The 12500-nt window shown below is 49.7% G+C and overlaps 2 protein-coding genes across 2 annotated transcripts in view; both read left to right on the top strand.

Annotated features, from left to right (window-relative positions):
* LOC129858405 (teneurin-2-like) overlaps positions 1 to 2286 on the top strand; it is a 187910-nt gene extending 185624 nt beyond the window's left edge. Inside the window, exon 4 of the mRNA XM_055927606.1 lies at positions 1315 to 2286. Within this exon, the coding sequence (XP_055783581.1) occupies positions 1315 to 1451 (137 nt within the window). The 3' untranslated portion in view covers positions 1452 to 2286. The remainder of the gene's footprint in view (positions 1 to 1314) is intronic.
* Positions 2287 to 4264: 1978 nt separating this feature from the next.
* Positions 4265 to 12500, top strand: part of LOC129858660 (uncharacterized) — a 10308-nt gene continuing 2072 nt past the window's right edge. The window contains exons 1-3 of the mRNA XM_055927959.1: positions 4265 to 4318; positions 6284 to 6504; positions 8075 to 12500. The exon at positions 8075 to 12500 is cut by the window's right edge and continues 2072 nt beyond it. Coding sequence (XP_055783934.1) covers positions 4265 to 4318; positions 6284 to 6504; positions 8075 to 9134 — 1335 coding nt within the window. The 3' untranslated portion in view covers positions 9135 to 12500. The remainder of the gene's footprint in view (positions 4319 to 6283; positions 6505 to 8074) is intronic.

The following is a 12500-nucleotide window of genomic DNA, read 5'->3' on the forward strand; positions in this document are numbered from 1 at the left end:
TAGTGTTATAACAGACTGTGATGCAGGCAGGCCAGGGTGAGAAGTGCTATAAAGTGTTATAACAGACTGTGATGCAGGCAGGCCAGGGTGAGAGGTGCTATATAGTGTTATAACAGACTGTGATGCAGGCAGGCCAGGGTGAGAGGTGCTATATAGTGTTATAACAGACTGTGATGCAGGCAGGCAAGGGTGAGAGGTGCTATATAGTGTTATAACAGACTGTGATGCAGGCAGGCCAGGGTGAGAGGTGCTATATAGTGTTATAACAGACTGTGATGCAGGCAGGCCAGGGTGAGAGGTGCTATATAGTGTTATAACAGACTGTGATGCAGGCAGGCCAGGGTGAGAGGTGCTATATAGTGTTATAACAGGTCCTAAAGAGGTATTTTGTCTTTAGTTGTTTACCTTTATTTAACTAGGCATGTCAGTTAAGAACAAATTCTTATTTTTCAATGATGACCTACCCCGGCAAAACCCTCCGCTAACCCGGACAGCGCTGGGCCAAATGTGCGCCGCCTTATTGTGGACTCCCGATCACGGACGGTTGTGATACAGCCCGGGATCGAACCAGGGACTGTTGTGACACCTCTAGCACTGAGATGCAGTGCCTTAGACTTAAACTGCTGCGCCACTCGGGAGCCACAGAGAGGTACTGAGAGGCCTGTAACGACATAGACTTAAATACACACACCTACACACACATACTGAGGCACATACTGAAGCACATACTGAAGGACATACTGAAGCACATACTGAAGCACATACTGAAGAACATACTGAGGAACATACTGAGGAACATACTGAGGCACATACTGAGGAACATACTGAGGCACATACTGAAGAACATACTGAGGCACATACTGAGGAACATACTGAGGAACATACTGAGGCACATACTGAAGAACATACTGAAGAACATACTGAGGCACATACTGAGGAACATACTGAGGCACATACTGAGGAACATACTGAGGCACATGTGTGTGTATTGTGTGTATGTGTGTATGTGTGTGTGTATGTGTGTATGTGTGTATGTGTGTATGTGTGTGTATGTGTGTATGTGTGTGTGTATGTGTGTATGTGTGTGTATATGTGTGTGTGCATGTGTGTATGTGTGTATGTGTGTGTGTATGTGTGTGTGTGTGTGTGTGTGTGTGTGTGTATGTGTGTGTGTGTGTGTGTGTGCTTGTACAGCATACATGTGTTTGTTTCTGTCTTCCCGTCTTTCTGACTGTCATGTTGCTGCATGCTTATCTTATAGTTTTCCTGTTCTGTTTGTTCTGTTCTTTCCTTCCTTCGCTCCCCCTCTCCCAGCATACCTGGAGGATGATGAGGATGAAGACCCATACAGTGACCGTATCATCAGTAAGTCTCACTGTGCGGGCGTGTGTGTCTACTACAGAGTGGTCTTCTCTCTCCATGTGAATGTTTACTCTCCTTTATCCAGATAACGTGTTGCAGCTTGTTTGGGGTTTGTCCTTGAGTAAAGCTTATTAGTCTGGGAGTGTCTGTGAGTGTGTCTGTGAGTGTGTCTGTGAGTGTCTGTGAGTGTCTGTGAGTGTCTGTGAGTGTGCCTGCGAGTGTGCCGGTGAGTGTGCCTGCGAGTGTCTGTGAGTGTGCCTGTGAGTGTGTCTGTGAGTGTGCCTGTGAGTGTGTCTGTGGGTGTCTGTGAGTGTGCCCGCGAGTGTGTCGGTGAGTGTCTGTGAGTGTGTCTGTGAGTGTGCCTGTGAGTGTGTCTGTGGGTGTCTGTGAGTGTGCCCGCGAGTGTGCCTGTGAGTGTGTCTGTGGGTGTCTGTGAGTGTGTCGGTGAGCGTCTGTGTGTCTGTGAGCGCGTCTGTGAGTGTCCGTGTCTTTAGGTCTCTTTAACTCTTGTCGTTCAGGGGGTGGGCAGATTGAGTGATTTGGTGGTCTTTGGTGTTTGGTGAAAGACACTGTTGTGTTGTCCATGAACACGTCTATATCAGTGGGGTCCAACTCATTCCATGGAGGGCCTAGTGTCGGCAGATTTTTGGTTATTCATTTCAATTAAGACCTAGACAACCAGGTGAGGGGAGTTCCTTCCTAATTAGTGACCTTAATTAATCAGTCAAGTACAAGGGAGGAGTGAAAACCTGCAGGCACTCAGCCCCACGTGGAACGAGTTTGACACCTGTGGCCTAAATAGACTGTTATTGAAATGACGTAAACACTGACGTCAGTCTGCAATGGGAGTAGTCACCAATAGTATCATGTTTTATTGTGAGGCTGTTTTCATGCATGCCTGCATTTGTGAGTATGCTTATAGAGATGGAGGGAGGGAGGGAGGGAGGGAGGGAGGGAGGGAGGGAGGGAGAGAGAGAGAGAGAGAGAGAGAGAGAGAGAGAGAGAGAGAGAGAGAGAGAGAGAGAGAGAGAGAGAGAGAGAGAGAGAGAGAGAGAGAGAGAGAGAGAGAGAGAGAGAGAGAGAGGTAGATAACAGAAAGAACTTTCCTTACTATCACCTTCTGAAATATCCTCCAGGAAAAGTGAAGGTGAGAGGGGTCAGAGTAGATGTAGTGTGTTTCCTGACACTATCACTTTACTGAGGTGTGTGTGTGTGTGCTGTAGACTGGGGGTGATGGGAGAGGGAACCAGATATTATAGGGGATCCAGATTTAACTCTACAGCAGCTGTAGACTGGGGGTGATGGGAGAGGGAACCAGATATTATAGGGGATCCAGATTTAACTCTACAGCAGCTGTAGACTGGGGGTGATGGGAGAGGGAACCAGATATTATAGGGGATCCAGATTTAACTCTACAGCAGCTGTAGAATGGGGGTGATGGGAGAGGGAACCAGATATTATAGGGGATCCAGATATAACCTTACAGCAGCTGTAGACTGGGGGTGATGGGAGAGGGAACCAGATATTATAGGGGATCCAGATTTAACTCTACAGCAGCTGTAGACTGGGGGTGATGGGAGAGGGAACCAGATATTATAGGGGATCCAGATTTAACTCTACAGCAGCTGTAGACTGGGGGTGATGGGAGAGGGAACCAGATATTATAGGGGATCCAGATTTAACCTTACAGCAGCTGTAGACTGGGGGTGATGGGAGAGGGAACCAGATATTATAGGGGATACAGATTTAACCTTACAGCAGCTGTAGAATGGGGGTGATGGGATAGGGAACCAGATATTATAGGGGATCCAGATTTAACCTTACAGCAGCTGTAGACTGGGGGTGATGGGAGAGGGAACCAGATATTATAGGGGATCCAGATTTAACCTTACAGCAGCTGTAGACTGGGGGTGATGGGAGAGGGAACCAGATATTATAGGGGATCCAGATTTAACCTTACAGCAGCTGTAGACTGGGGGTGATGGGAGAGGGAACCAGATATTATAGGGGATCCAGATTTAACTCTACAGCAGCTGTAGACTGGGGGTGATGGGATAGGGAACCAGATATTATAGGGGATCCAAATTTAACCTTACAGCAGCTGTAGACTGGGGGTGATGGGAGAGGGAACCAGATATTATAGGGGATCCAGATTTAACTCTACAGCAGCTGTAGACTGGGGGTGATGGGAGAGGGAACCAGATATTATAGGGGATCCAGATTTAACTCTACAGCAGCTGTAGACTGGGGGTGATGGGAGAGGGAACCAGATATTATAGGCAATCAAGATTTAACTCTACATCAGCTGTAGACTGGGCTGGATTAACATTTTGTGCCCGTGTGTGAGCATCAGGGATAATCTGTGCCCCCCGCTAGGAACTGTGGGATACCCACTGCCAGGCCTACCAAGGAGTGTGAGTGTGTGTTTGTGTGTGTAATATATATAATTATGAATGACATTTAGCAGACACTTTTATCCAAAGTGACTTACAGTCATGCATGCATCCATTTTTCGTATGGGTGGCCTCAGAGGGAATCGAACCACTAACCTGGTGTTGCAAGCGCTATGCTCGACCAAATGAGCCACAGAGTACCAGTGTGTGTGTGCGTGCGTGCCTGCCAGCCTGGTGTGTGCATGTCTGTGTTTGTGTGTGGCATGCCAGGTGGTATGAGTGGCTGTTGCTGATCCTGACTCATCCACCACACAGGGAGACAGTCTCGGAGGAGGACGGCCCACCTAGGGAGTCACACACACACACACCAAAGAGCGTCCGTACATCTTAGCGGCCCGTCCCTGACCAAGCTTCAGCCAGTTTCCTCACTGACACTGTGTCTGTGAGTGTGTGTGTGCCCAGGTGGTGTTGGTCCTGGCTGCGTTCTAATCCACAGTGATCCATGTGGCATGCTGTCTCATCGATCGGAGCACCGCTTGGTGTGGCACGACTCTGAAAAGGAGGTGAGACAGGCAGAGGGGAAAGAGGAGGGAGGGGGGTTGGGTAACAGAGAGAGAGACGATTTCCCTGTCTACTTGTCAACAGTCTGATATTCATTTTGTCTCCAGTTATCAACAATCTGATATTCATTCCCTGTCTACTTGTCAACAATCTCATATTCATTCCCTGTCTACTTGTCAACAATCTGATATTCATTCCCTGTCTACTTGTCAACAATCTGATATTCATTCTCTGTCTACTTGTCAACAATCTGATTTTCATTCCCTGTCTACTTGTCAACAATCTCATATTCATTCCCTGTCTACTTGTCAACAATCTAATATTCATTCCCTGTCTATTTGTCAACAATCTGATATTCATACCCTGTCTACTTGTCAACAATCTGATATTCATTCCCTGTCTACTTGTCAACAATCTGATATTCATTCCCTGTCTACTTGTCAACAATCTCATATTCATTCCCTGCCTACTTGTCAACAATCTGATATTCATTCCCTGTCTACTTGTCAACAATCTCATATTCATTCCCTGCCTACTTGTCAACAATCTCACATTCATTCCCTGCCTACTTGTCAACAATCTCATGTTCATTCCCTGTCTACTTGTCAACAATCTGATATTCATTCCCTGTCTACTTGTCAACAATCTGATATTCATTCCCTGTCTACTTGTCAACAATCTCATATTCATTCCCTGTCTACTTGTCAACAATCTCATATTAATTCCCTGTCTACTTGTCAACAATCTCATATTCATTCCCTGTCTACTTGTCAACAATCTCATATTCATTCCCTGTCTACTTGTCAACAATCTCATATTCATTCCCTGTCTACTTGTCAACAATCTGATATTCATTCCATGTCTACTTGTCAACAATCTGATTTTCATTCCCTGTCTACTTGTCAACAATCTGATTTTCATTCCCTGTCTACTTGTCAACAATCTGATATTCATTCCCTGTCTACTTGTCAACAATCTGATATTCATTCCCTGTCTAATTGTCAACAATCTGATATTCATTCCCTGTCTACTTGTCAACAATCTCATATTCATTCCCTGTCTACTTGTCAACAATCTCATGTTCATTCCCTGTCTACTTGTCAACAATCTCATATTCATTCCCTCTCCACACATATCTATGGTATGGTAACCCTAACGTAACCCTAAACCTGAACCCTAATTCTAACCCTAAAGCTAATTGTAAACCTAACCCCTAAGCTTAAAATAGCCTTTGTCCTCTTGTTTTTTTTTACTATCCTTGTGTGGACTGTTTGGGATTTCAGGTCCCCACGAGGATAGAAGAACAAGACCACACAACCACAAAATCCTAAACCACTCTAAAGAATTCTGACTCTGAAGTCTGATGATGAGGAAATCCCTTTATATCCAGTGATTACAGAAACTCTGTCTGACAGTAATCTCCATAAATAGCCTAATTAACAGTTGACATTTTTCACCACCAGTCCTGCTTCAAAACATTTACAACAAACATACATATATTGACATTTACAACAAATATACTGTATGTTGACATTTACAACAAATATACTGTATATTGAAATTTACAACAAATACACTGTATATTGACATTTACAACAAATATACTGTATATTGACATTTACAACAAATATACTGTATATTGACATTTACAACAAACATTCTGTATATTGACATTTACAACAAATATACTGTATATTGACATTTACAACAAACATTCTGTATATTGACATTTACAACAAATATACTGTATATTGACATTTACAACAAACATTCTGTATATTGACATTTACAACAAATATACTATATATTGACATTTACAACAAATATACTGTATATTGACATTTACAACAAATATACTGTATATTGACATTTACAACAAATATACTGTATATTGACATTTACAACAAATATACTATATATTGACATAATTAAAAAATTAATTCGCTCCCTTTGCCTACTCTACTTAGGACCCAGTTCCAGTCACCCCTACCCAAGCCCCAGCTCCAGTCAACCCTACCCAGGCCCAGTTCCAGTCAACCCTACCCAGGCCCAGCTCCAGTCAACCCTACCCAGGCCCAGCTCCAGTCAACCCTACCCAGGCCCAGTTCCAGTCAACCCTACCCAGGCCCAGTTCCAGTCACCCCTACCCAGGCCCAGTTCCAGTCACCCCTACCCAGGCCCAGTTCCAGTTAACCCTACCCAGGCCCAGCTCCAGTCAACCCTAACCAGGCCCAGTTTCAGTCAACCCTACCCAGGCCCAGCTCCAGTCAAAGCTACCCAGGCCCAGTTCCAGTCAAAGCTACCCAGGCCCAGCTCCAGTCAAAGCTACCCAGGCCCAGTTCCAGTAAACCCTACCCAGGCCCAGCTCCAGTCAACCCTACCCAGGCCCAGCTCCAGTCAAAGCTACCCAGGCCCAGTTCCAGTCAACCCTACCCAGGCCCAGCTCCAGTTAACCCTACCCAGGCCCAGCTCCAGTCAAAGCTACCCAGGCCCAGCTCCAGTCAAAGCTACCCAGGCCCAGCTCCAGTCAAAGCTACCCAGGCCCAGTTCCAGTCAACCCTACCCAGGCCCAGCTCCAGTCAAAGCTACCCAGGCCCACCTCCAGTCAAAGCTACCCAGGCCCAGTTCCAGTCAACCCTACCCAGGCCCAGCTCCAGTCAACCCTACCCAGGCCCAGATCCAGTTAACCCTACCCAGGCCCAGCTCCAGTCAAAGCTACCCAGGCCCAGCTCCAGTCAAAGCTACCCAGGCCCAGCTCCAGTCAAAGCTACCCAGGCCCAGTTCCAGTCAACCCTACCCAGGCCCAGCTCCAGTCAAAGCTACCCAGGCCCAACTCCAGTCAAAGCTACCCAGGCCCAGTTCCAGTCAACCCTACCCAGGCCCAGCTCCAGTCAACCCTACCCAGGCCCAGTTCCAGTCAACCCTACCCAGGCCCAGCTCCAGTCAAAGCTACCCAGGCCCAGCTCCAGTCAAAGCTACCCAGGCCCAGCTCCAGTCAACCCTACCCAGGCCCAGCTCCAGTCAACCCTACCCAGGCCCAGTTTAAGTCAACCCTACCCAGGCCCAGCTCCAGTCAAAGCTACCCAGGCCCAGTTCCAGTCAAAGCTACCCAGGCCCAGCTCCAGTCAAAGCTACCCAGGCCCAGTTCCAGTCAACCCTACCCAGGCCCAGCTCCAGTCAACCCTACCCAGGCCCAGCTCCAGTCAAAGCTACCCAGGCCCAGTTCCAGTCAACCCTACCCAGGCCCAGCTCCAGTTAACCCTACCCAGGCCCAGCTCCAGTCAAAGCTACCCAGGCCCAGCTCCAGTCAAAGCTACCCAGGCCCAGCTCCAGTCAAAGCTACCCAGGCCCAGTTCCAGTCAACCCTACCCAGGCCCAGCTCCAGTCAAAGCTACCCAGGCCCAACTCCAGTCAAAGCTACCCAGGCCCACCTCCAGTCAACCCTACCCAGGCCCAGCTCCAGTCAACCCTACCCAGGCCCAGTTCCAGTCAACCCTACCCAGGCCCAGTTCCAGTCAACCCTACCCAGGCCCAGCTCCAGTCAAAGCTACCCTGGCCCAGCTCCAGTCAACCCACCCAGGCCCAGCTCCAGTCAAAGCTACCCAGGCCCAGCTCCAGTCAAAGCTACCCAGGCCCAGCTCCAGTCAAAGCTACCCAGGCCCAGCTCCAGTCAACCCTACCCAGGCCCACCTCCAGTCAAAGCTACCCAGGCCCAGCTCCAGTCAAAGCTACCCAGGCCCAGCTCCAGTCAACCCTACCCAGGCCCAGCTCCAGTCAAAGCTACCCAGGCCCAGCTCCAGTCAAAGCTACCCAGGCCCAGCTCCAGTCAAAGCTACCCAGGCCCAGCTCCAGTCAACCCTACCCAGGCCCAACTCCAGTCAAAGCTACCCAGGCCCAACTCCAGTCAAAGCTACCCAGGCCCAACTCCAGTCAAAGCTACCCAGGCCCAGCTACAGTCAAAGCTACCCAGGCCCCAGCCCCAGTCAACCCTACCCAGGCCCCAGCCCCAGTCAACCCTACCCAAGCCCAGCTCCAGTCAACACTACCCAAGCCCAGCCCCAGTCAACCTTACCTACCCAAGCCCCAGCTCCAGTCAACCTTACCTACCCAAGCCCCAGCTCCAGTCAACCCTACCCAAGCCCAGCTCCAGTCAACACTACCCAAGCCCAGCCCCAGTCAACCTTACCTACCCAAGCCCAGCCCCAGTCAACCTTACCTACCCAAGCCCAGCTCCAGTCAACACTACCCAAGCCCAGCTCCAGTCAACACTACCCAAGCCCCAGCTCCAGTCAACCCTACCTACCCAAGCCCAGCTCCAGTCAACACTACCCAAGCCCCAGCTCCAGTCAACCCTACCCAGGCCCAGCTCCAGCTCCAGTCAACCCTACCTACCCAAGCCCAGCTCCAGTCAACACTACCCAAGCCCCAGCTCCAGTCAACCCTACCTACCCAAGCCCAGCTCCAGTCAACACTACCCAAGCCCCAGCTCCAGTCAACCCTACCCAGGCCCAGCTCCAGCTCCAGTCAAGCCTACCTACCCAAGCCCAGCTCCAGTCAACACTACCCAAGCCCCAGCTCCAGTCAACCCTACCTACCCAAGCCCCAGCTCCAGTCAACCCTACCTACACAAGCCCCAGCTCCAGTCAACCTTACCTACCCAAGCCCAGCTCCAGTCAACACTACCCAAGCCCCAGCTCCAGTCAACCCTACCTACCCAAGCCCCAGCTCCAGTCAACCCTACCCAGGCCCAGCTCCAGTCAATGTATGGATATCAGAAGTCTCTCACCACACTATTTAGCAGAAAACCCATCCAGCTAAGATGTCAATATTCCTATTCAGCCCCTCTCTGTCCCACTCAATACTACCACTAATAGACTGGCTTTGTGATCTAGAGAGAGTCAAACGGGGTTGAAAAAGAACAGATGAACAAGTGGAGAGGGAGAAAGAACGGGTGGATAAATCTCAATTAGCGTCTCCAACTCCAACCCCTAAATTCAGCGAGTCCTTTTTATTTTGTCACTTAATAATTGCTCATTTAAAACGGTTTGATCCAGATAGCTGGCTAATCTCCTGATGTGCCTGATGAGATGGCTATTATGTAGCCGTTTTAGCTTTGGTCCCAAATCTCCCCCAAACCCTCTGAGCTGCATAGCTACATATTGATCAGGTAGCACAGACAGCGCAGTAAACAAAAAACGATCTCTCTTTCTCTCTCAGTACGTCTCTTCAACTTGCATATTGACACCGAATTGATTTAGTTTCGTAGCCCAAATGGTGCTCCTCAGTCTTGGCTACAATCCAAAGCCCTTGGAGAGAGAAGGACACTAGCCACTCCAGACCTCTGAGTCCTTGGAGAGAGAAAAGGACACTAGCCAGTCCAGACCTCTGAGCCCTTGGGGAGAGAAGGACACTAGCCACTCCAGACCTCTGAGCCCTTGGGGAGAAAGAAGGACACTAGCCACTCCAGACCTCAGAGCCCTTGGGGAGAGAAGGACACTAGCCACTCCAGACCTCTGAGCCCTTGGAGAGAAAGAAGGACACTAGCCACTCCAGACCTCTGAGTCCTAGGAGGTAGAGGACACTAGCCACTCCAGACCTCTGAGCCTGAGGAGATAGAGAAGGACACTAGCCACCCCAGACCTCTGAGCCTTTGGGGAGAGAAGGACACTAGCCACTCCAGACCTCTGAGCCCTTGGAGAGAAAGAAGGACACTAGCCACTCCAGACCTCTGAGCCTTTGGGGAGAGAAGAACACTAGCCACTCCAGACCTCTGAGCCCTTGGAGAGAAAGAAGGACACTAGCCACTCCAGACCTCTGAGCCCTTGGAGAGAGAGAAGGACACTAGCCACTCCAGACCTCTGAGCCCTTGGAGAGAAAGAAGGACACTAGCCACTCCAGACCTCTGAGCCCTTGGAGAGAGAGAAGGACACTAGCCACTCCAGACCTCTGAGCCCTTGGAGAGAGAGAAGGACACTAGCCACTTCAGACCTCTGAGCCCTTGGAGAGAGAGAAGGACACTAGCCACTCCAGACCTCTGAGCCTGAGGAGAGAGAGAAGGACACAAGCCACTCCAGACCTCTGAGCCATTGGAGAGAGAGAAGGACACTAGCCACTCCAGACCTCTGAGCCCTTGGAGAGAGAAGGACACTAGCCACTCCAGACCTCTGAGCCCGAGGAGAGAGAGAAGGACACTAGCCACTCCAGACCTCTGAGCCCTTGGAGAGAAAGAAGGACACTAGCCACTCCAGACCTCTGAGCCCTTGAAGAGAGAGAAAAACACTAGCCACTCCAGACCTCTGAGCCCTTGGAGAGAGAGAAGGACACTAGCCACTCCAGACCTCTGAGCCCTTGGAGAGAGAGAAGGACACTAGCCACTTCAGACCTCTGAGCCCTTGGAGAGAGAGAAGGACACTAGCCACTCCAGACCTCTGAGCCTGAGGAGAGAGAGAAGGACACAAGCCACTCCAGACCTCTGAGCCATTGGAGAGAGAGAAGGACACTAGCCACTCCAGACCTCTGAGCCCTTGGAGAGAGAAGGACACTAGCCACTCCAGACCTCTGAGCCCGAGGAGAGAGAGAAGGACACTAGCCACTCCAGACCTCTGAGCCCTTGGAGAGAAAGAAGGACACTAGCCACTCCAGACCTCTGAGCCCTTGAAGAGAGAGAAAAACACTAGCCACTCCAGACCTCTGAGCCCTTGAAGAGAGAGAAGGACATTAGCCACTCCAGACCTCTGAGCCCGAGGAGAGAGAGAAGGACACTAGCCACTCCAGACCTCTGAGACACTGGTGACATACTGTGTGCGTCCAAAATGCACCTTATTCCATATAAAGTAGTGCACTATGTAGGAGAAAGGGTGTCATTTGGGAGGCAGATATGATGCCGCTGTTACATAATTCTATGAGCCACTAGGCAGCAGACCCCCCAACCCCTTCCCCTGCTACTGGAGACACTATTGAGTCTAGACAACTCCACCCCCCCTCTTCTACCAAATCAATAGTATAATCCACTCACCCCTATAACTAATACATGGGTCAGTCCAGCCACTAGCTCCTGTGCCCCAACATCCTTAGATCAATAGTTCATTCAGACACCCTACAACCTCACTGTATCAATGAGTCAGTCCACTATAGGCTGTGTCCCGAATGCCCCTGTCCCCAGTCCCCTGTCACCACTTGCGTAATGCACCCTGTTCCCTGGCCCCATGTGATCCAGCCACCCTATCCCTGATCAGTCCTCTGAACTCATTAAAAATGAATCAGCCCATCAGAGGTCATCCTGTCTTGAGCCCTGACCCCTGTAGATAGGTATTGCCTCCTCATAGATTGTACTACAGTAACCTTGCAGAGAATACACTTAGACGCAGCAGAATATATCAGAAAACGTTCAGATTCCCTGTGTGGCAAAGACATAGCCTTATTTATTTCAGCATGTCACCATTATTTTCTGTATGCCAAGATCTGTTCCCTTCTCTTTTCCTTTCACTTTTCTGTCAGTTGTCAGATAGACATGTCCCTTTTCCCCTTCTGGACCTCAGAACAATAGACATACTGTAGGAGAGACATCACGCAGCCTTCTGGACCTCAGAACCAGAGACATACTGTAGGAGAGACATCACACAGCCTTCTGGACCTCAGAACCAGAGACATACTGTAGGAGAGACATCACGCAGCCTTCTGGACCTCAGAACCAGAGACATACTGTAGGAGAGACATCACGCAGCCTTCTGGACCTCAGAACCAGAGACATACTGTAGGAGAGACATCACACAGCCTTCTGGACCTCAGAACCAGAGACATACTGTAGGAAAGACATCACACAGCCTTCTGGACCTCAGAACCAGAGACATACTGTAGGAGAGACATCACACATCCTTCTGGACCTCAGAACCAGAGGCATACTGTAGGAGAGACATCACACAGCCTTCTGGACCTCAGAACCAGAGACATACTGTAGGAGAGACATCACACAGCCTTCTGGACCTCAGAACCAGAGACATACTGTAGGAGAGACATCACACAGCCTTCTGGACCTCAGAACCAGAGACATACTGTAGGGGAGACATCACACAGCCTTCTGGACCTCAGAACCAGAGGCATACTGTAGGAGAGACATCACACAGCCTTCTGGACCTCAGAACCAGAGACATACTGTAGGAGAGACATCACACAGCCTTCTGGACC

The sequence above is a fragment of the Salvelinus fontinalis genome, chromosome 6, assembly GCF_029448725.1.
Source record: "Salvelinus fontinalis isolate EN_2023a chromosome 6, ASM2944872v1, whole genome shotgun sequence".
Taxonomy (NCBI): Eukaryota; Metazoa; Chordata; class Actinopteri; order Salmoniformes; family Salmonidae; genus Salvelinus; species Salvelinus fontinalis.